Source organism: Microtus oregoni, unplaced genomic scaffold (assembly GCF_018167655.1).
Source record: "Microtus oregoni isolate MIOR12 unplaced genomic scaffold, Mior012 000037F_ref0000500, whole genome shotgun sequence".
In the NCBI taxonomy this organism is placed as follows: Eukaryota; Metazoa; Chordata; class Mammalia; order Rodentia; family Cricetidae; genus Microtus; species Microtus oregoni.
In genome coordinates, this window is record NW_024543096.1 from 9599172 (window position 1) to 9621651 (window position 22480).

The 22480-nt window shown below is 34.4% G+C and overlaps 1 protein-coding gene across 8 annotated transcripts in view; it reads right to left on the reverse strand.

Moving 5' to 3' along the window:
* Positions 1-22480, reverse strand: part of Prpf40a (pre-mRNA processing factor 40 homolog A) — a 39675-nt gene that overhangs the window by 1622 nt on the left and 15573 nt on the right. For 2 of the 8 annotated variants that reach the window (XM_041631432.1, XM_041631428.1), the window contains exons 6-25: positions 15796-15906; positions 14790-14910; positions 14500-14553; positions 13175-13199; positions 12048-12401; positions 10104-10212; positions 9611-9675; positions 9091-9255; positions 8529-8637; positions 7807-7957; positions 6584-6717; positions 5855-5969; positions 5591-5682; positions 5384-5500; positions 4988-5125; positions 4492-4587; positions 2069-2155; positions 1892-1988; positions 1728-1789; positions 635-766 (exon numbers count right to left, since the gene is read on the reverse strand). In XM_041631432.1, the coding sequence (XP_041487366.1) occupies positions 635-766; positions 1728-1789; positions 1892-1988; positions 2069-2155; positions 4492-4587; positions 4988-5125; positions 5384-5500; positions 5591-5682; positions 5855-5969; positions 6584-6717; positions 7807-7957; positions 8529-8637; positions 9091-9255; positions 9611-9675; positions 10104-10212; positions 12048-12401; positions 13175-13199; positions 14500-14553; positions 14790-14910; positions 15796-15906 (2334 nt within the window). Of the gene's footprint in view, positions 1-634; positions 767-1727; positions 1790-1891; positions 1989-2068; positions 2156-4491; positions 4588-4987; positions 5126-5383; positions 5501-5590; positions 5695-5854; positions 5970-6583; positions 6718-7806; positions 7958-8528; positions 8638-9090; positions 9256-9610; positions 9676-10103; positions 10213-12047; positions 12402-13174; positions 13200-14499; positions 14554-14789; positions 14911-15795; positions 15907-22480 lie in introns of all 8 variants that reach the window. The other 6 variants (XM_041631431.1, XM_041631427.1, XM_041631434.1 and 3 more) reach the window with 3 other exon arrangements.

Here is a 22480-nt window from a genome sequence, read left to right on the forward strand (position 1 = left end):
GATGTTTTGTTTAAACGACTGCCACAGAAGAAGTAAGTACAGAGAATAAGTCACTCTTTATGGAGGTCATGACAGATTCATTCAAAAGATTTAAAAAAAATGGGGTAGATCTGGGAAGAGCTGATGAAAAGTGTTGGATATAATCAAATTACATTGTAGAAAATTATTGAGTTATGAACAAGATGACTGTGGACCCTGATTTGAGCCTTCTAAATCTTACAGGGAGAAGGCAAGGCACAGTTGCACACATCTTCAGTTCCAGCACTCAACAGGCAGAGGCAAGTAGATCTCTGAGATCCAAGATAGCCAGGGCTACACAGAGAAACCCTGATAATTTGAAAACCTAGGACAAAGTGCACAATGTACTTCTTAGTGGTACTGCACCATTCAGACCACATCTTTCTTTCTGGGTTAAAGCGAAAAATATTTTGTGCTGTTAACTTTCTTTTTTAAGAAATATAAATCTAAAAGACTCAAATAGATGGTAGCTCATGAGGAGCAGTGAAGAGAATTTCATCCTTTCTTCAATGTTAGCAGACCCAAGACAAAGAGCCTGTTCTTTAAACAATTCTGTTTTAAACAGCATTTCTTTCATTTTTGTGCATACAGGAAACACATAATTCAAAGTACTTACAGAATCCTTTCCAGTCTTTTTCTTAGGTGATTTGTGTTTTGACTCTGATCTCTGTCTACTTCTGTCTTTTTCGCTTTCCCGATCTTTATCTTTTTTATCCTTCTCTCGTTCAGTATCTGATTCTGGAGAATCCTATGTAAATAAAAATGAACGTATCAGAATTTTGATAACATTCTGTTAAAAATAGATTTATGTAGGCAATATTTGAGAATTTCACATTTATTAGGTTAGGTGTATTTAGAGAGGTAAAATGTAATTTGTTTTTAAAGTTTTTTTGAGACAGGGTTTCCTTGTGTAGCCCTGGCTGTCCTCAAACTCTGAGAGATCTGCCTCGATTTGCCTCTGAGTGCTGGGATTAAAGGTGGGTGCCACCATATGGCACTTTGAACCCGAGATTTGATTGAATTTCTCCATTGTCATGGGAAAGAGTTAGAAGCAGTGTTTCCAGTAGGAAGGATTACATTTGGATAGGGTAAACACCATGAAAAGCCTCACTAGCAGATTATATCATAGTGTAAGTACAGGGTAAGAATAACTACAGTGTAACTACTTATTCCTTAGAATCCAGGCACCCCTCCCAACCAACAACCCCGATAAGATGCACCCTCAGCTCATGTGCATTTTCCATCAAGCAAATTTAACTATGGTTTATGTATACAGCTATGTACAAGGCTAACAAAGCTGCTCACTAGGTCATGTACAAGTTTGACAGGGGCATAATTCTTCATCAAAATTATTACAAAAAGACAAGTTATTTAAAACATTAGTGCTTAAATAAAAGTTCTGTGTTAGACTGGGGCAAGTATTAGTGGGCAGCAGAAAAAACAAAAACAGCCAATCTAATTGCATACACCTGTGGTAGGACTCAAGCACTAACATTTTTGAAAGACTCCTGTGTAAACCTAATATACATCTAGAGCTGGTGTATGTCTTTTGATTGAAGCTTGTGATTTTAATGAGGATTAAGGCAAAAGACCTATACATTCTGTTCTTGTGTGCCAAGCTAAATGGTTATAAAGAATTAGATGAGAGGCCCTATGAATCCTTTCTAGATCAAAGCCTAGCAATTGTTAAGAAATAGAAACTTTCTTACAGATTTATGTCTCCTCTTTTTGCTTTTCTTCTTATGCTTTTTTGATTTCTTATAACTTCTCTCTGTAGAGCACAGAAAGAAAAAAAAAGGTAAGAAAATGAGGAAATCAAAATGTCACGGTTTAGTTAAAAAACAAAACAAAACAAAAGACCCAAAAAACTCACCGGACTCAGCACTAGAAGAATGTTCTGAAGCAGAATGGGACTCTGATCGCTGTCTTTTTTTCTTTGAATGGCTGTCATCATCATCTGATTCTGATCCCTAAACAATACACATAAATTCATTCATAATAATGCTCACAAATATTTTGGTAAAATGTCACAGTCAATTTACATCCTTACCGATCGAGAACGGGAGCGTTTCCTATGGTGTTTTTTGGATTTCTTAGAATGTTTCTTGTTCTTTGAATGATGATGTTGGCATTCATGCTAGAGTGGCAAAAGAAAATTTTAAAGAACTGCACTTGTTTTACATAGCCAATCACACAAAAATGTTACAAGTTCAACACATGAGATCTTAAAAAAAATAATACCTTGTTAGGACAAGGTGCCCAATGACTATAAGAAATCATTGTTTTTCTTATTCTTATTAGCTATTCTACACCTTAGATATTTTACAAAATGAGGTGCTTTTTGTCAAAGGTTGGTAAGGAAAAGTATTATATCCTAGAAAGGTATAACTTCTTTCCATAATGATTAGATGTAATAATACATTTAGGCATTTTGTTTAGTAAGCTAAGCACTGATATAAGGTAAAACCTCACAGGCATCCTTAATGAGATTTACAAAACCTATTTCTCTTTCTTTTATCCTGAGAAGCATTTCCTACTTATTCAGACAGGGAATACTTATGTAATTGTGTTCGTAACAATGAACAACTTGTGGGCATGGGGACAGTTACAAAACAGTTCAGTATGTGAAGGTGCTTGCCACTAAGACCAAGACACACGTTCTAGCTCTCGCACCCTGACGGTAGCAGGAGAGAACTTCTGACTTCCAAATGCACATTGTGACTTACACATGTGCATACACAATCATAAAATATTTATGAGGTTACTTAGAAAGGAGAGGTGCTACAGTAAAAGCTGCTTATTCCTAATGCTTATACCCATGTATCAGAAAACACCACCTTTGGTCAAATAGAAATGGAAAATATGATTAAGAAGGAACCCATCTTTACTTTATCGCACTGAATGCTGTCTCAAGGCCTAATTTAACTGGTCTCAAAATCTGGAAGTGTTCAGCTCGTTTCTATGCTATCATCTTTAGCTTCATTTACCACCTCACTACATTAGCTCTAGTTCATAATCACCAAAATCACACAGCTGAAGATCCTATGTGTGTGATGTATACATGAGAATATGAGGACGTGGACTCATGCAGAGGACAGATGAGGACACAGGCATCTTCTTTAACTTTTCTCCTGAGACATGTTTCTCACTATATCAGAAATCCCTTGTTCTGACTATGGTGGCTGGCTGCGAAGCACCTAAGATTTACTTTTGGCCATCCCCTGTGCTTGGGTTATAGGCACACACAGCCATGCATGCTTTACTTTTTAGTGGGTGCTGGGGATTTAAACTGTTTTTAATACTTCCACAGCAAGCACTCTTACCCACCGAACCATCTCTTCAGCACCTGGAAGTTTCCTGAATTAAGAAAAGATAGGTAATACACTCTCTAGTGCACACTATCTCAAAATTCCAAATACAGTCAAATGTTTCAGAATCTGGGCATGATTAAAACTGATGCAAGATTTATGTGAATTGAGCCTGAGGTTCTATATTTCTGTGAGGATCCTATATAATACAAATGTTATTGGTCTAAGGTATATAAACAACTGAAGGCCAACAAGGACCAGTCATAGCGGTCATATGGCTTCATGGTAACAGAGCAATTTGTTAACATTGATGTTAATCAAGAACAAAGTCAAAAATAGATAATAATTTTATTACTCATGTGCTATCACACCAATACTATGATAAATGCATGCTATCTTTTGGCTTAAAAGTCATTAGTTGTCTAGAACTGACTTCATAGTGAACTTTAAAAAAAAACGTGTCTACACGTGTGTGGTCTCAGTTTGTGTGGGTGCACGTGTGTGCAAACGGACATGCCTATACATGGAATTCACAAGTTTACACTGATTGCTCTCCACCTCATACCGAGGCAAGGTATATAGCTCATTGGAACCCAGAAACAGAAGATTCTGATATTATAGCTAGCCATACCACTAGGATAACAGGCATTCTATCATATCCTCCCTGAATTTATGCATGTTGGGGCACATGAACTCCAGTTCTTACACTTGCAGGGAATGAGTATGCCTGTTTAATTGTCTCCTTAACTCCAATTGAGTCAAATAGCACAGCTAGAAAACCCTTTCCTGCAAGTTACTTCAAGTTGTCACAGCTGGCTTATTTGTACCATCACTGACTTGTTGTGAGAACTTAGTTCACACATCTAATAAGAGCACAGCTTCTGAAACAGTTTTATTTTTAGTTGTTTTCCAAGAAAACGTTAGGATATTCCCAGGCTCATTGTTAGCTACTAACTTATTATGTGGCTGACAAACAAACAGCAAATCTGATGCTAGCTTTCATATAGGCCATGCAAATCTGTTTTTCATTTGAAACAATTCTACAGAAAGAAAACACTCACTCTCCTTGATCAGAATTATAAAATAGCAGTGCATGTTAAGAAATATACTTGACCATTTTAAATTCAAAGTTTCACCTTTTATGTCACAATAAACTAAGAATTACCTCAAGCACATGCATGAAATCTTTAAATATTCTTTTTCTTTCAGATTCTAGAGTTATGTCCTCAAATGCTGGTTCTTTTACAAATCTCTCTCGGATCTGAAAAGCAATGACATGGAATGAATATATGATAATGCCAAGAAAATCTTATCACGACTAAAAGGTATCTGAGCTATAGGTAAAACTGTGATAAGCCCTAAAGTGTGTATTTTGTCTTTCAAAAAAATTCTAGCAGGTCAGGGTAGTGCATGTCTGGAGGCAGTATCAGGAAGACCTCTGAGATCAAGGCCATCCTGACCTACAGAGTCCCAAGACAGCAGGTGCTACCCCAAAGAATCCCTGACCCCAGGTGGTGGCGGTTGTTCAAACAATTTTTAACCCTCTCTAAAATTCAAATCACAGAAGACTTTGATATATCTAGTATGGTTTATGAATAATTTTAGTGTATTTCAACTGCAAGGCACAGCCCCCATTACAGACAATTTATTAGTATACATACATCTTCCCAAACAGCATCCAGCTCTATCGGAGGAGCAGCCTGTTTCAACATACTCTTAAATGCAGACTCTTTTCTTTTCATTTTCCGTGCTTCCTCTTTTTCTCTTTCACGCTCACGGGCTTCTGCCTTTTCTAGTAACTATCAAAAAATCATATCTAATAAGTTATGATAGTGTAAGTCCTGTTTCAAATATTCATTGTTCTGAAAAGCAGTATCGCAGTATCATTTATAAATGTTTCAACTTGACCTATAACAATAAAAGGTAAGACAGCCATCATTTTTATAAATTTTGTTTGACTTTACCTTATACATCCATTCACAGTATCTTATCCCACTAGCCTATAACTTTAAGTAATTTTTAGGTGAATAATCTAGATGTGTGATAATCAAACTTACACTATTGAAAGCCAACTTGATATTTCCCGCATCCAAAGTAGTTGATCTTTTTGTTGAACTGATTATTGCCACAAAATCTTCAAAAGTAGTATTTACTTCAACTACAAATCCTTTATCCTAAAAACCAGAAATCTTATTATAAGTAACACAAAACTCCAAGGAATGAATCAAAGTTTTCAAATAGGTAAGAACAAGTGTCTTATTTACCTTAAGAATGTCTTTTATTATCTTTTTTTCATCATGATAACGTGCTTTAAGATCTTCAACATAAAACTTGAAAAGATCAAGTGCAGTTGATCCTAATGAAAAAACTAAAGAAGTCAAAAAGCTAGCTCTAACCAAGAGCTGCAATTACTTTTTGTTTGTAAAACAAACATAAAATAAGGCACACACCTACCCCACCAACCGCTGCCCCTCACCCTCCACTCCACTCCAACTACCAGCTTAGGTATGGAAAGAAAAGAATCTCACCCGGCTGACCAAGCATATTAGTGAATCTAATGTCAGAACTAATAGTTGGATACAGTTCCATCCAAGAGGACATAGAATGTAGTTGTCCATGCTCATGTAATTCATCTAAAAATATCTGTATAAGAGGAAATAAATACATTTGAAAAATCCTTAGAAATATACAGAAACATGTTAAAACCTGTTAATAAAATCACAAATGCTTCTATTAGTGCTATCCAACATTTTTAGGTACAAAGGCAGAGGACCTAGGTTCTGTTTTTAACATCCACACTCAAAATCACTTCTAACTCCAGTCCCAGGGGATCTGAACATCAGGCAAGTACATGGTACATACACACATGTAGGAAGTAAACTCATATATATAATAAATCTAAAATTAGACATAAAAATACACTACTTTCAAAGTGTTTAAACTCCCATAAGAGCTTAATTGTTACACTCCTAAACTGTACTATAGCATGTTCTTTGGAAATCATATATTCATTATTCATCTTTTTCCCTCATGCTATTTTTCTCAGCTAAAATCTTATTTTCAAGTAGAATAATGTTTGCTATAGCCTTGTCTCAAATATCCAAGAACAATTTCTAAAATATAGAAATTCAAGAGTTTGACATATATGGTTCAAAGCAAAGTCTACTGGAAACAAGGATCTCAAAGCTGTTTTGATCCTTGTTGAAATTCAATAACTATATTACAGAACTAAACTCAAAAAGGCATTTTTCTATTACCTGGAAAGATTCCCTATTTTTACGCTGCCGCCTCCTTTCTCTCAATAAAGTCTTCTGTTTTTCTTCTTCTTCTTCCTTTTCTAAAGCCCGGATATGTTCCTCAAAGCATATTAATGCATCTTCTTTATCCATGTCTGAAGTATTTTTCATATAAAAAAGAAATAAATTTGAAATATTAACAAAGACAGCAGTTTAATGATTTGCATTAAACTCTACAAGTTCAAATTCAGTGCTCAAAAATACTTGCATTTGAACTTAAGACATGATCTTGTAATGATACAAATTTTAAGACTTCAAACACTACAAAGAATAAAGGGAAGCGCACATGTACATGACAAAATGAACTAACAGAACAATGTTATACTTAATCCCAAATAGATTTTCATTATTTTACTGATACAAATTTTTATTAGTTCTAAGAGTTTTGTGTGTATTCTGATGATATTCATCCCTCTGCCTCTTCACAGATAAACTCTCCACTTACTCAGCTAACTTTGTGGTCCCTACCACTCCACACTTATTTAAACCAGTCAAGAACAATGTCTTCGGGGCTGGAGAGATGGCTCAGCAGTTAAGAGCATTGCCTGCTCTTCCAAAGGTCCTGAGTTCAATTCCCAGCAACCATATGGTGGTTCACAACCATCTGTAATGAGGTCTGGTGCCCTCTTCTGGCCTGCAGGCATCCATGTACACAAAATATTGTATATATAATAAATAAATATTAAAAAAAAAGAACAATGTCTTGGGATAGAGGGTCTTCCACTTAAGGGTGGTCAAATTTATCAGGAGCTATATTTCAGAAAAAAACTGCCTCCCTCTCCAGCAGCCATCAGTAGTTGCTAACATTCTACAGCTACGCAAACTGCAGCCAACACCCATCTCCATGCTGCGATTTGCCTTATGCAGATGTGATTGCTGCCACAGTCACTGTTGAATTCCTATGTGTAGCTGCTTTACTTTGTTTAGAAGACACCAGTAACCTACAAACGGTTGACTTATTACATATTTCAATAATTATCTGTTAAAGGTAACTTGGATCTCTAGAAAAGTATTTTTCCCTAAAGCAAAATTCAATTTGAAACAACCCATTATAAAATAAAGTATTTTTTCCCAAAAATACAAATCCTGTGTAAAACTGAGCTGGCAACTGCATAAAAAGTCAGAGCAGTTCCACTGAGGGGTACTGCTTCTCACTATTTTCCTTATGTAGGCATTGTTCTTACTCTGTAACTCTTCATCCTCTGCAAACGTTGGGTTATCCATTAGATACTGCTGGGCTTCAGACCAAGTAGTAGAGTACGTAACATTAGCCATATTGTCAAGTATGTTTTTTAAGGCTTCCCAATTTCTCTTTCGTAACTGCTTTGCTTGTTCCTACAAGAAATGTTTGAATAATTCCTTTAACATTCAAACAAGGGATCTGAATTATAATTACTTAAGATATTCTAACATAAATGTAACATGCTTCATTTTCTTATTGTTCTTTCTTAATGTGTAGTAGAGTCCTTACCTTCAGTTTTCCATCACTCTTTGAAGATGGAATCCAAAAACCTGTATTGCTTTTCTATCCTCATTCCATAAACACACGTCCTTACCAGCATGCAGTACAGATACAATCCATGAGTGCTACGGTTACACTCACAACATGGAAATTCAGCTATGCTCAACTTTCAGTGACACATGCACTTTCATCTATGTGTCCTTCAATACTAGATGCAAAACAACTTAACAGATAAATATTGAATAAATCAGCACCACCATGATTTAATCACTTATTAGTATGTGTAACTAATATCTCTTAACATAGCTTCTAATGAATCAATATGATATACAACATACAAATACAACGTAAGAAATTAAAGAAACTGGTGTTATAACTTTTACTAATTTAAATAAGGAAAAAATCTTACGCAGAATGTTGAAACATTGGTAATTTAAAACGCACCTTTTCTTTTTTTGAAAGGAAGAACAAAACGTCTTCATAGATTTCAAGCCGATCACGTTCTGAAATAGCATTCCAAACTTCCATCTCCCCAAACATTTGCTCGGCTTTTCTAAAGATTATGAAATCAAGTGTTACTAGCTTACTGTATCACTATAATTTTAGACCTTTTTTTTTTTCTCAAAGACAGGCAATGGACATTCTCTCCACTATAAGCTCACAAATACAGTACTCAGGATAACTTTATAACACTCAATAAAATATTTAAAAAAGAGCAAAAGCCTCTATTTTCTCTTAGAACAATTCATATTAGGTAAGGCTTTGTATTGTAAATAGCCCTTATCCCCAACACCACTTTCTGCAGACTATAAAACAGGTAACCATTAATGTACTATGTTCATTCCCTAATTAATACTTTCAGTAAGCCTGTAAGTTAATGATTTTTTGGTATCTTATAAAATTGCTACATCCTCATTTACACAGCTGTTTTCATTAGCATCTATTTTGGATGAGACAGCAAGAAGCATGACAGGAACAACAGGGCCTACATCATTAAAAACCTTACTTGTATCTGGTTGTGGAAGTCATTTTCTCATGATTTTCTAGAAAACGCTGAAAAGATTCCTTAGCTTCTTTGTATTTTGATCTTGCTTCTTCTTTTTCCTCTTTCTCAGTCTGAACTTTATAGGCATTAAAAGCCTGCTTTTTTTCACTCAGCTTTGCTAACGCACTAAATAATAGAAAATATCATACAAGAATAAACATAAAGACTGGAGAATCAAATGCTAGTTAGTGCTTTAAAAAAAAGTGATGCATATATTAAGAAAGGGTCTGTAATTTATTAAAGATACAAAATTATTCTAAAGAGCAAGTTCTAGTGTTAAAATATTCTAATTTCATTTGGAACAAGGTGCTATAATTATAGGATAAGCCTTTTGGACTTTAGGCCATAGCACACATAAAATACTTCTATTTATGCTAATTACATAGCTATGAACAGCTGTTTATTACAAAGTTATACTCTCTTACACAATTTTAAATGTCCTAAGATTAATGTAAAGTTAATTTAAAAATTGCTGTATTACCTGTACCGAGGATCATTAATGATCATTTTCATAGCTTGTTCCCATGAAGCATTGGAGGGTACCCGCTGAAAATTATTTAAAAAAAAAAAAATTTTCAGAGAGAATGGTATTATAGGATAGCAAGTTTAACACTCACTGTAAGTATCAAGCACCCCCCTTTGCAGATTTTTTTAGTCTAAAATTTGCAATGAAGCAAATTTGTGATACAGTTATTGACTGAAAGAAAGTTCACACTGAAATTCAAACAGTATTTTTTGCATCACCACCAACTAAAAGATAAGCAATAATTTAAATAAAAAAGTCTTATTTATCAAGGCAAAAAATATGACTGTGAACTAATACCTTGTTGAATTTCCAAAAGCATTCTTTAATAAAAACACAACAAATTTAGTTTGTTTTCAGTTACAAAAGTTCAGATTAGTATTTTAAATAAAGGCACCAAAATGAACATTTATTAGTAATTATTAAGGGTTACTTAAAAAGTCTGTAATACCTTTTCTTTCAATAATTCTTTAAATGCTTGCTTTGCCTCCTCCTTTGTATTCCAAGTATATGTTTTTTTTGCAGGTTGGCTCTCTTCCTCTTCTTTTTTAGGAGTAAAACTAGAGAGAGAGAAATTTAAACATGCTATTCATAATTTTCTGCTTAGAAAATCATTTAACTGTTTGTGACCTAAAACTTGCCAATTTTTGGAAGAAAGTTTCTTATATGAACCCTGAAAATACAACTATCTGAAGACACTAAGTTGACCTGTGTCACTAGTCTCCAGGGTAATAAATGACTCATTATATTTATTCACATGTTTCATATTAGTGCTCTAATAAACCTGTTATTTTTGCATGTACACAGAAAGCTAAAAAGGGTATACAGAACAATCTACGTGATCAATTAGCAAAAGTCAGCTTAGTTAATTTTTTAAACATAGTATTAAGAGAATATAGCAATTAGCAATAATTCTATGTCTTCTTTTTGGCTGATTTTGTACTATGACACAAGCACCAAATCATTGTTTATAAACCAGAAGACCTTAAATATTATTTGACAAGTTGTGCATAAGACTGCTAAATTCTGATTTCAGAAAGAATTAATGTAATACAGAATTAGCAACAACTTGTTTGGGGTCCACTGAACTGAAAATAATTTAAACAATGGAAATGACACGGCAATAAATATGGCTATAAGAATGTAATATGTATGCACTATATCATTCTTTAAGTGTCCTTTACATAGAAATTAATTAAAATCATTAAAAGATTATAATTCAAGAGTTATAGTGGAATGTTTATTAGGAAAAAACTTTTTAAAACCATGAAAAATCAATTAACCTGCCTTCCATATTCATAAAAAAAGAATAAAAGTAATCATATAAAACGTCTGTGATGATCACAGAAATCGCTCATCATTTGTAAGCAATTTGATTACGCAACATACAACAGACTATGCATTAAAAGTAACTCAAATATATATATATGTATATATATATATATATATATATATTTGAAATAATTACATGTACTTATCATACCAAGTTGCAGAAGGTATTTTGAGCATCTGAGTATTTTGGTGCTCAAAAATTTCAATAATAAAATGTAGAATGATATTTCCGAAGCTTATGTCCTATCATTTAACCTTTATGGATACAGAAAATATCTTATATACATGTGTATAAATGCACACATGTACACGCCCACACAAAATGCTTAAAATTTATGCATAGTTAAGGTAAAAAGAATAAAAGAAAATGTTGCCTCTACTCTTAATTGCCTCCTAATGTACCATTTCATTTCCTTTTAATTATCTCAGTATTAAAACATTATGCAGCTATTGGTGAAATTAACAGGAGAGAAATAACACGGACAGGAGTAAAGATGGAGGCAATATGACTAAATATTAACTGGATAATAGTGTTTGGTCAGATTTTTCATCCATTTTTACCTTTTTTGTATATCTTGGCTCATATGGTAGAAAAAGGCAGTTTTGCAATCATTACAAGGAGTGTCTTTTGGTGACTCTTCTATAGAGTGCCTTCTCTTATCTGAGGCATTTTTCAACAAAGCTGTTTGTATTTTTCAATTTATTTACAATAAGCTTAAAAACAAGCACCACCAATAACCAAAAAGGAATGAAATCAAATTTAATTCTGTTCTATTTGGCAGAGCTTTTCACCTTCCAAAACTCATCTGTGCTCAACAGAAATCTATACTATTTCTTTAGCACTGGGAACAGAGCATATAAATCAGAGAAGGAAAACAGACACATTCCTCTAAAGAGCAAACTAACCAGGGCTTACTCCAAGCCTTTATTTAAAATACTGGAAGTTTGTAAACTGATTTTTTTTTTCATTTTTGCCTTGATTTTTATTTCATTGACTAAATTAACAAGTTCTTATAGTTAAGTCAGGCACTGACTTTCAGAACTCTTGAGTTATAAAACTTACTCGGTTACAGTTTCTTGTTTAGAAGGTTCTTCTCCAGCACTACTGGACATGTCACCACTTAGATCTTGAATAGCCGTGGTATTAGCAATCTGTGCTTGTTCTTCATTGGCTATAGTGACTGAATTTTCATTATCGACAACAGTAGCAACAATGGAAGTAACTTCAGGCTCAGGAGCAACTGGAACACTTCCGACAGTATTAGTAGGTGTGGTGGAAGTATTGGCATTAGCAGCTGCTGCAGCAGCTGCAACAACAGCAGCTGCTGCTTCTGCAGCAGCCATGGTGCTCATAGTGGTAGGAATTTCTGTTGTAGGAACTGGGGCTATGGATGTTGTAGTACATTCTTCTTGCTTGCTACACAGTAAAATAGAGAAACAGCAAGCGAGTGAATACAAGGTATGGAAGTGGGGAGGAAGAGAGAGAAATGGTCATTTCAATAACAGTAAAATTAACTAAAGCCAATCTTAAAATAATAACACTAAAGGAATAATAAAGGGCTAAACAAATTCATTGATAGTAAACTAAAAAAATCACCCAAAAATATCACAAAAAAGATAATATTAATTTTATGTTTGTTTTAGAGACTATCTTGCCATGATGCCTATGCTGGGCTCAGATGCATGTGGCTCTGACCTTCTTGAGTAGAGCTGGAATTAGTATTATATATGTTATCACTTCCAGCTTCTACCATTATTTGATTTAGCATACCTGCACAGTAACATGAAATAAGTGCCCATACAAATTAATTTCCTAACATTCAATTATTTCATGAAAATCTCAATCTGTTCTTTTGCATAATATCTTCTTTGACATATATCAAAAATAAGAACTTTAAATCTATATTTAAAAATTAAAGGAAAACTTTGTGGGCTGGGGCTGTGTAGCTCAGTATTTGAGGGCGAACATGCACAAAACCTTGGGTCTATTCCTCAAGACCATAAAATAAATTTAGTGTAATGGAGGACACACACACACACATTTATATTATCCCACTCATAATCTTCCAAACACATCAAACCATCAGCCTGATCCTGTTAAATAAGTTTTTTTAAAGAGGACAACTAAAATAAGAATGTCATGGAAAAGGCCCAAATTTTTAAACCCTAGTGTTTTTCAAAATCGCTTACCTGCTTTCTTCAGCTTTGATCATTGCTATTAAAGAAAAAAGAAGAGTCATAAACTAGTTTTTAAATAAAACCACTGAAAACAAAACTCTAAAAGGAGAAAGTACCATAATCTCATAGAATTTATCACCTGAAAAACAATTTAAAACTCACTTTAAAGAGCAAGTGTTTGCTTTCGTTTCCTCAAGGCCTCATTACAGCAATGAAAACTTGCCAATAGCAAGAGTTCAGCAATCTTTCCTAGTGCTGATACTTCAAAGGCTTCTGGCCTTGCAATCACTCTAAAAATACTCAGCATTTTGGAATACAATAGTATTGCCTCCAGGAATAAGACTATTTTTTAAAAGATAAAAATGTAAATTGGTATCATACTCATGAAACTCGAGCCCATTTTTCTTTTTTTTCCCATTTTTCATACTAGCACTTACAAGCAGATTAGCAGCTATGCAAACCAACAATTTGTAGTCATATCAGAAATGAGCTTGACACTAAGTGAGCAATTTGGGATACTATTGATAACATTATTAACTCATGCTCAGACAGTTTAGATAGAGCTTTAAAGATCTGAGCACTCAATATCTGTTTTCATTCTAGGCTCTGGTAAACTTTAAATTTGGTGGTAAGACACATACTTTAATTTCTTATCACTAGGAATGAGGCGCTCCATGTAAGCAATGATAAGCTTAAATTTATAAACATAATTTAAAAAACGTTATCACTCATTAAAATATTTCTGAAATTTTAACTAAATGCAAAAATCCCCCACATAACCTTCTGCTTAGCTAATCTACATCAGTTTATGATAAAAGATCGTATTTTAAGAAGAGTTCTTAATTACAATGTCCGCTATTTTATTCCGAGTATTACGCTAGATAACAATCTTTTCTAAATTTTGAAAGGTAGTGAATAGTTGACAATGTTTAAAACTATCCTTCCCTAAATGAAATATTTATTTACCCTAACTTTTAGATAAAAAGCATATTAATATTACATTTCATAATTAAAACAAAATCAGTATTTTATATGTATACTGATAATGTATGAACAAAATAATTGCTATTAAAGATCAACTACTACCCACTATCATTATTAAGCTTAATCACATGTTCCATGTATGCACCAACATTCAAAAGGATAATGAGTTTGTATGTCAACTTGTTCAACACAAAGTGTAACTTCAAAGCTCATTTATAATATAACTCTTAAATAAAAGTGATTGTTTGAATTAATGTCTTTCACTGCAGATTCATCCATTCAAGGTTAGTGAAAATTAGTGACAAACTTTAAATGTTAAATATAACAGAAAATGAATTATCAAAGCAGCTCACCATGCAGGTTTGATTTTGTAATAAGACCTCCAGCAACAATGGTATTCTGGTATCCTAGTTTCAATGGAATCAAATCAAATAAAGTCTATTTAAAATCTATAGAACTGAGATCTAGAGCAACAAGAAAATAAAGAGCCCAAAAAACTGTTACATCATTTAAAATGTGCAGACAATTTTTTTTTTCCAATTTGAATAAGGCCTTAGTTTAAATATCCCTATTCAGGAAGGGCTGTTTCTAAGTGACTGGCATATAGGCAACAATTCCCAATAGAGTTGTTTTCCCATCTTACCTTCAAGATCCTCAAGTTCCTTGGGTTTGGCCCAGCGGGACTCTTTTGTCTGAGAATTATAGTAATAAGGCTTCCCAGAATCAGATTTGTACTCTTTCCACGGGCATTTAGACAAGAGTTGCTAAAGAAGGGGAAAACATTCAGCAAAGAATAACATGTTCAGGACTGCTGACTATCCACTCATTTTCACTGAACATTGTCTACCTGTGTAACTCTAAATACCAAAGTTGTCAATTAAATTAATACACCATTTAACCTTTATAGTAACTCTACAGAATTTAGATTTTCTCCATTAATCAATATTACCTGAAGAGAAAGTAACTTGTCAAAGGTAAGAAATATACTTATAAGACACATTGTGAGCATGTGTGCATATGAACAAGAAATAAACAGGGAATAAAATGCTCTCTAACAACCTTCCTTCTCAAGCCATGTGTACTTTAGATGACTTGGGGGTGCAGGGAAAATACAGTTACTGTCGTAAGTTCTTTATTTAAGCTAAAAACGGAATACCACTGGCTGGGTAAAACTTACACTCTTCGGTGAAAAACATTACCTGTTCCTAAGCATGCTGACTTCTAAACATGCAATACTGCTTGCTTTAATGCTTCAAACTTAACTTCGTCATAGTTTATCTATTTTTAATGGTCAAATGTATAACACAAAATAAATACCCTTTCATAGGCATTTTCACAAAGAGAAAATATTATCTCTAAGACAAGACAGTATTTTATAGGCAGTTTCATTGCATTACATCATACCCCACGGTCAACTGGAACTGTTCACATAATTTTTAAAAACCAAACACATTTCCATTGAGAAAAACTGCTTTCCCCTTCAATTTATTCTTCAAGACATATTTGAACATAAGACAATAGTAAACCAAAAGTTTTTTATTAACTCTTTGTCACATGTAAGAACTGTTCTTCGGATAGCTTAATTTAAAATTCTATGGACTATACTCAAGCTATCTAACAATCCTGACTCTCAGTCTTCAAACATTTACCTCAGCAGGTGTTTTAAGATCATCTGGTTTTTCCCAGGTAGACTGTTTTGTTTCAGTATTATAATAATAAGTCCTTCCATCGGGTGATTTATGTTCTGTCCACATTGATTTCTAAAGGAAAAAAAAATTACTCAAGTATAAAATATCCAACAGTGGATATTCACATGAGTTACAAGGCAGCAAGCATACGAAAACACCACTTTTAAGCATAAAATAATTTTTTAACAGTTCAAATCACCTGAACTCACTTGTTAATGGACGTAGAGACAGAACATTTTAAAAATCATTCAAAGGTAGCGTTATACATATGACTGCCCCAGAAGAATAGCAGCATTGTATTTTCTGCATAACAAGATAACCCTCTAGCAATATAAACCTATCCCTATGGCCAACATACACAAAGTAAATACAGACATAATAAATATATAAAGGTGTATAAATAATGCATTTATCTAGTCTAATTTTAAAAAAAGCCAAACAAGGACTCAGACAATTTTCTAAATCAATCCCCTATAAAGACACAGTTTGTAAAACAAGAAAAAGCAAAGATGGTTTATTGCAAAAAGCACTACCAAGATGAAAAAGGGGGGAAGATTTTTCTGTGATAATAAATATAAATCTATTTCCAATCAAGGATCTACCCAAACAATTCAATAGTCTATTGAATTTGAAAATGAGTCCTCAGGTATGATATTTAAGTTGTTTGAGTTTTACAAGTTCTTCTTTTATAGGCATCAGCTTTTTAAGTGGTAACAAATTTAGCCATGTTCTATGTAGAGATGCTAAAAATAATCTACACTCTATTTTTTCAAATAGATTACTATGCACATCACTTAAGTAGAAATAAAACACAACTGATATCACCTACTTGTTTACAGACTGTTACACAGACAAACCATGTCTCAAAAAACAAACAAATAAGGGGGAGAGTGGGTATCCTTGTCTTGTTCCTAATTTTTCTTTCATTCTTCTGTTTTTATCTGATTTTGGTATGAAAATAATACTGGCTTTATGGAATAAATTTCTATGTACTGCTCCTTCACTTTTTATCTTATGGCACAAATGAAGAATGGGAATGAGCTCTTTCTAGAGAGTTTGACAGAATTCACAGCGACTCAGTCTGGTCCTATCTAGGCTTTTCTTCAAGGGGAGACTTTTAATCACAGCTTTAATATCATTGCTTGTAATAGGCTGCTTTAAGTTACTCACATTTTTGGAATTTAATTTTAGTAGGTGATACAGATTTTGAAATTGTTCCGTTTCTTCTGGGCTATCCTGTTTTTCAGATTATTCATTTTCACAGTAATGTCTAATAGTGTTTTCTTTTTAAAACTGCGGCTTCTTCTTATTCCTCCTTCCTTTTTTTTTGCTGCTGTTTTGAGTCAGTCTGTTAATGTAGGCCTAGCTGTCCTAGATTTCCTTTCTGTGTATACCAGGTTGGCCACAAAGTCAGAGATCCTCCTGCCTCTGTCACCACACTGGGCTCCCCTTTTCTTTATGTCAAACTGGCTAAAGGTTTGTCAATCTTGGTAACTTTTTCAAAGATACAGCTTTGCTTCCTCAATTTTGAATATTTTTGTTTTGATTTCAATTAATTCCTTCCCTATTCCTTAATTATTATCTGTAGTCTGTGTTTTGGATGAGCCAATTGTTTTAGCTAGCAAAGATCAAAAAATTTACTATCAAAAGTAAAAAACTACCATGTAAATAAGCAGGCAGAGCTATCCTTGTATCAAACAAAATAAACTTCAAGCCAAAGCTAATTAGGAGCAATAAAAAGAGAATATATTAGTCTGGGTTCTTGAAAGTTACAGAACAAATAGGGAAACAGTGGCTTTTAGATTTGTGGTACAGCTAGTAAACAATGGCTGTCTGTCAACAGAAAGTCCAAGAATCAAGCAGCTGTTCAGTCCAGGAGGCCGGATGTCACCAATGCTCCAAAGTATATGCCAGCATCAAAAAGTAAGCTCTGATACCAGTGAAAGAGGAACTTGTCAGTCAGGATGAGGGCAAATAGGCAAAGAGTGAGAACATCTTTCTTCCATATCCTTTATATAGGCTACCTCCAGAAGGTGTGACCCAGATTTAAGATGGATCTTCCCACCCTAAGATCTGGATTTAGGATAGTTCTTTCCACTTCAAATGATTTAATTAATTCCTACCAAGTACACCTAGCTGCTTAGTTTTAGTTTTGTTTTTTTGTTTCTTTATCAGATATAGTTGACAACCAAGAATTTTCATATCAGGGCACTACATATTAATAGAGAAAATAATTCAAAGATTAATAACTGTGTGCTATAGGAAGTATTATGGCCAGTGGTTACCCGCACACTGGGGCTAATGTAGAGCATGCATCTGCGCTCTCTTTCCGGTTCAGTTTCTATTCTCTGTTCAAGCAGAGAATTCTGATTTGTGAGTTTACCCCTAAATAAATAACCATCTATTTCTCAATTCTGAGCTAGTGTGGGATTTCCCATAACTGTAGACATTTATGGACCAATACTGGAGTAGAGCCCAATACCACGAAACAAACACCAAAAGATAAGACTACACAGGTCCTAACAAATAGTGGGGGTTTTCAACTACGCTCCCACATTTAGAAAGGACTTCCAAATTATGAACAAACAATGAAATCTCATAGCTAAAATATATTATGGATAAACTAATACTCCAATCAAGAGACAAAGAAGCATCAGGACGCATGAAGAGCGAGAGCGAGAGAGAGAGAGAGAGAGAGACAAAGAAACAAATATTTGGAGAGTAAACAATGCTTTCTTAAATGAATAATCAGTCATCCAAATAACCAGAGAAAAATATAACAAATTCAGACAAATGATAATGAAAATACATCAAATCAGCACCTTCGAAGCACACAGCCGGCAGCCTAGAAAAGTTTAAGTGATGTTTTAAAAAAAAAGATATCAAAAGAGACAACTTCATTACGCACAAGGATCTCAAATACATTCTTAACACAAGTGATTAATGTTTTAATACGCATCCTCACATTTTTTGCTAATATTACTCATACTTTATACCATGGAAATGTTAGACAAAATGTAAATTTTCTTAATTGAATTTCAAGTGTTGATAAAGCAGCAAACAGAACTCTAATAAACATCAACATTACATTTGTTTCAGGAACTGCTAAAAAAAAATACAAATAAGACAGGGGAGAACTGAGAAGTCTGCAAAGGAGAGGAGAATCTTGAAGATGAGAAGCTAGGGGGCTTGGATATCCAAAGCTAATAAAGATCAAGTGAGCGCAAGCATCCATGATGATCATTTGTTAAAAAGTGACCAAAGAGTTCAGTATGGAATATTCAGTAGTCATTTGGTATTTGAAGAAAATTGGAATTGATTATTTTTGATTTCGAGACAGGGTTTTTCTCGGTAGCTTTGGAGCTTGTAGACCAGGTTGGACTCAAACTCAGAGATCCACCTGCCTCTGCCTCCCAAGTGCTGGGATTAAAGATGTGTGCTACCACCACCTGGCCTGAAAAAGTTTGATTTTTAAGTGGGTGGGGTACCTCATGAACTAACCAAAAATTAAAAAAAAACCAGAATCTCCATTTCCTCCTATTGTATGCAACAACCAAGAAATCATTTCTTAAATAGATTATGATGTGCTATAACAAATGGGCTTATATATGACAGTCAGCAACGACCAGCTCAGTGGTTGGACTCAGAAGTTCCAAAGTACTTTTGAATGTCAAGTTTCCATCAAAAAATGGTCCTGTTCACTGTTTGGTAAATCTGATCTACTACAGCTTTATGAACCCACTGTATCTGAGAGGTGTGTTCACTATACTGATGAGCAGTTTTTATAGCTGTACTAAAATACTCAAAAGCCTGCAGCTAGATATGATTAACAGAAAGGTCTCAACCCTTCCCCAAAATGTTTAACAACATATGATATAATCAACACTTTGAAAACTGAATGAAGAGTTGTTAAGTTCATTATCTAGTATCTGATCACTTGGCCAACTTAACTACTTCAAACATGCTGACAGCTTTTTGTAGGGAATACACACTTCTACAATCAGCAACACGGGGAAAATGCATTCCAAGAGTTCTACTGAATCTGGAAGGACTTTTCACACAATGGGAATAAATTATTTTCATTTTTTTGAGACAGGGTTTCACTATGTATCCCTGGCTTCCTAAAACAGTCTGTCAACTAGGCTAGGCTCAAACTCAAGAGACCCTCCTGCCTTACCCAGACACCCCCAGAAATACACCTCATCGATCTTTCTACACGAGTCTCCATAAAGCTCAGTTTACAATGACAATCACAACCGAGGGAACAGGTTACAGAAAAAGAAAAAAAAAAGATGAAAGCAACAAAGAAACCCTCATGAGTATACAGGCATTTGGATTGACAAGTAGGCCTAACAAAATAAATTGTAAATTGACAGCTTTGATAAATTATGCCTGGAAAACTAGGTGGGTAGTGAGTCACTGAGAATGAAACTGGGTCATTTTTTCTTACTTCATAAAAGTCCTCAAAGTGAACTTATTGCAAGACCTGAACTACTGTAATTAATAAAAGAAACACTTCAGGATAGTGACAATTACTTTCTGAGTAGGACTCTACTTCAGAAAATCATACAAAAAGTGACAAGCAGGAATTTATCAGATTAAAAACTTATGCACAACAAAAGAAGCAACAGGGTAGAGAGACTAAGAATGGCAGAAAATCTTTGCCAGCTGTTCATCTCACAGATGAGAAATACCCCAAATTAAGAACCCAAAATTAAGCACCAACAACATGTGGATAAGTGAACTGAGCAAATATTTTGCTGCTTTTTGAAACTGGGTCTCTCTGTGAAGCCCTGGCTGTCCTAGAACTAGCTATGTAGACCAGGCTAGCCTAGCTTCTACCTCAGAGATCCACCTGCCTTGGGCTCCCAAGTGTTTGTATATGCATGTGGCCACCATACCCAGAAAGCAGACAATTCTTAATGACAAAAGACTCATAAATATATAAGAAAATAACTCAATATCCTTAACTAGGAGGGAAATAGAAAGAAGTTCTAACTCCTGGCAGTCAAAACTGGAATTATCAAGAAAAGAAAAAATACCATCAAACTACAAATGTTGTCAAGGTTGGAGACAGGAATCCTCATCTACTGTTGCTCTTCAAAAAACTAAACTAGGACTCACTATACCACTTCTCAGTTATATTTCTGAAGGAATCAAGTCAAAGCACAAGCGAGTGCTGCACACTCACATTTAAAAACGACACCCTCCAAGACAGACAAGTTTTGCATCATTCTGGGTTCCTATAAATATTGGAGAACTTTTATAAAATAAAAATAGTGACTTATTTAAAAAGGGACAAACCAAAGGAGGATAAATATATTCTAAGTTTATTATATGCATACCTAAATATATCATAATGAAACCCATTATTTAATGAAAATAAAAATACATTTTCTTGATTTTGTCCAATCTAGTATTTTAAGGAGAAAGTTTTAATATTCTGTCTGTTTACAGTAAGATGAATAGTTTAAATCAGTAAGTCAAATACTGACAGTTGAAAAGTTTTCTTCACAAGATAATGCAAGTTAAGTGTTACGAAACTTGCTATATTAATGTCTACTATTAAAAACATGAAAACAAATTAAAAGCAATTTTCCTAGAAGTTAACACAACTTTTTAAAAAGTATGAGACTCCTAAAAGGACTTAGAATATGTACAATTCAACAAGTTTATTTTGGAAAAATCTAACAAAGATTTGCATAAACACTTCTAGGAAAGTATATGAGCTTCTGAGACATTATAGGAATTACATAACATTCTGCCTAAAACAGTAAAAATTCTACTTCAACCTTCCTTGGCTTCACCTCTTTCTTACTCCCTGACCATGTTGATTTTTTCTTGCATGTACAGCAAGGTAATGTCTTTGGTCATGCTATTAAATAGCTCAGTGGCACTAACCACAGGTCAAACAAATAATCATCAGACCTTATATTATTCAGTATTCAAAACTTTATGAAATATACATTTCTTTTCTTGCCTTTGGAAGATGGGGGTAGGAGCACATTATAAACACACCATTTTTGCAAATGCAGATACAGGCCAGAGAAGGACTTTGAAGTCTATCACTCTCTGCTTTACTCTCATAGGGAAACATCAAGTTTACTATTTTGTTTAGTTCAGCTAGCCAGTTAGCTCTTGGGACTCTCTTGTCATGGCCCCCAATGCTCCGATTATAGGAATGTACGTTGAAAATAAAGATTTAAAATCAGGTTCTTATGCTTGTAGAGCAAACACTTTTACCTACAGAGCCATCTCTCCAGCTCCAAACATTTTTCGCCCCCCAGCCCCCAATTCCTGTCTTTTTATTAACTCACGCACAACTCCTTGTCTTCTGGGTTGTTGAAGAAGTTAAGTCAGACACGACTTGCCACAGTAATGTCTGTCAAAGTGACTGGCCATGCAATCTCCAGCACCGCATGCTGTGGGACAATGGTTTTACCCTGTAAACATTTGTTTCTTGTACTTGTTTAATAAAATGCTGATTGGCCAGTAGCCAGGTAGGAAGTATAGGCAGGGCGACCATGCAGTAAGTAGAGACAGGGCAATGAGAACAGGAGAATTCTGGGAAGAGGAGTCTGGCAGTAGTGACCCAGCCACAGAAGAAGCAAGATGTGACTGTCTCGCCGAACAAGGTACCAGACAC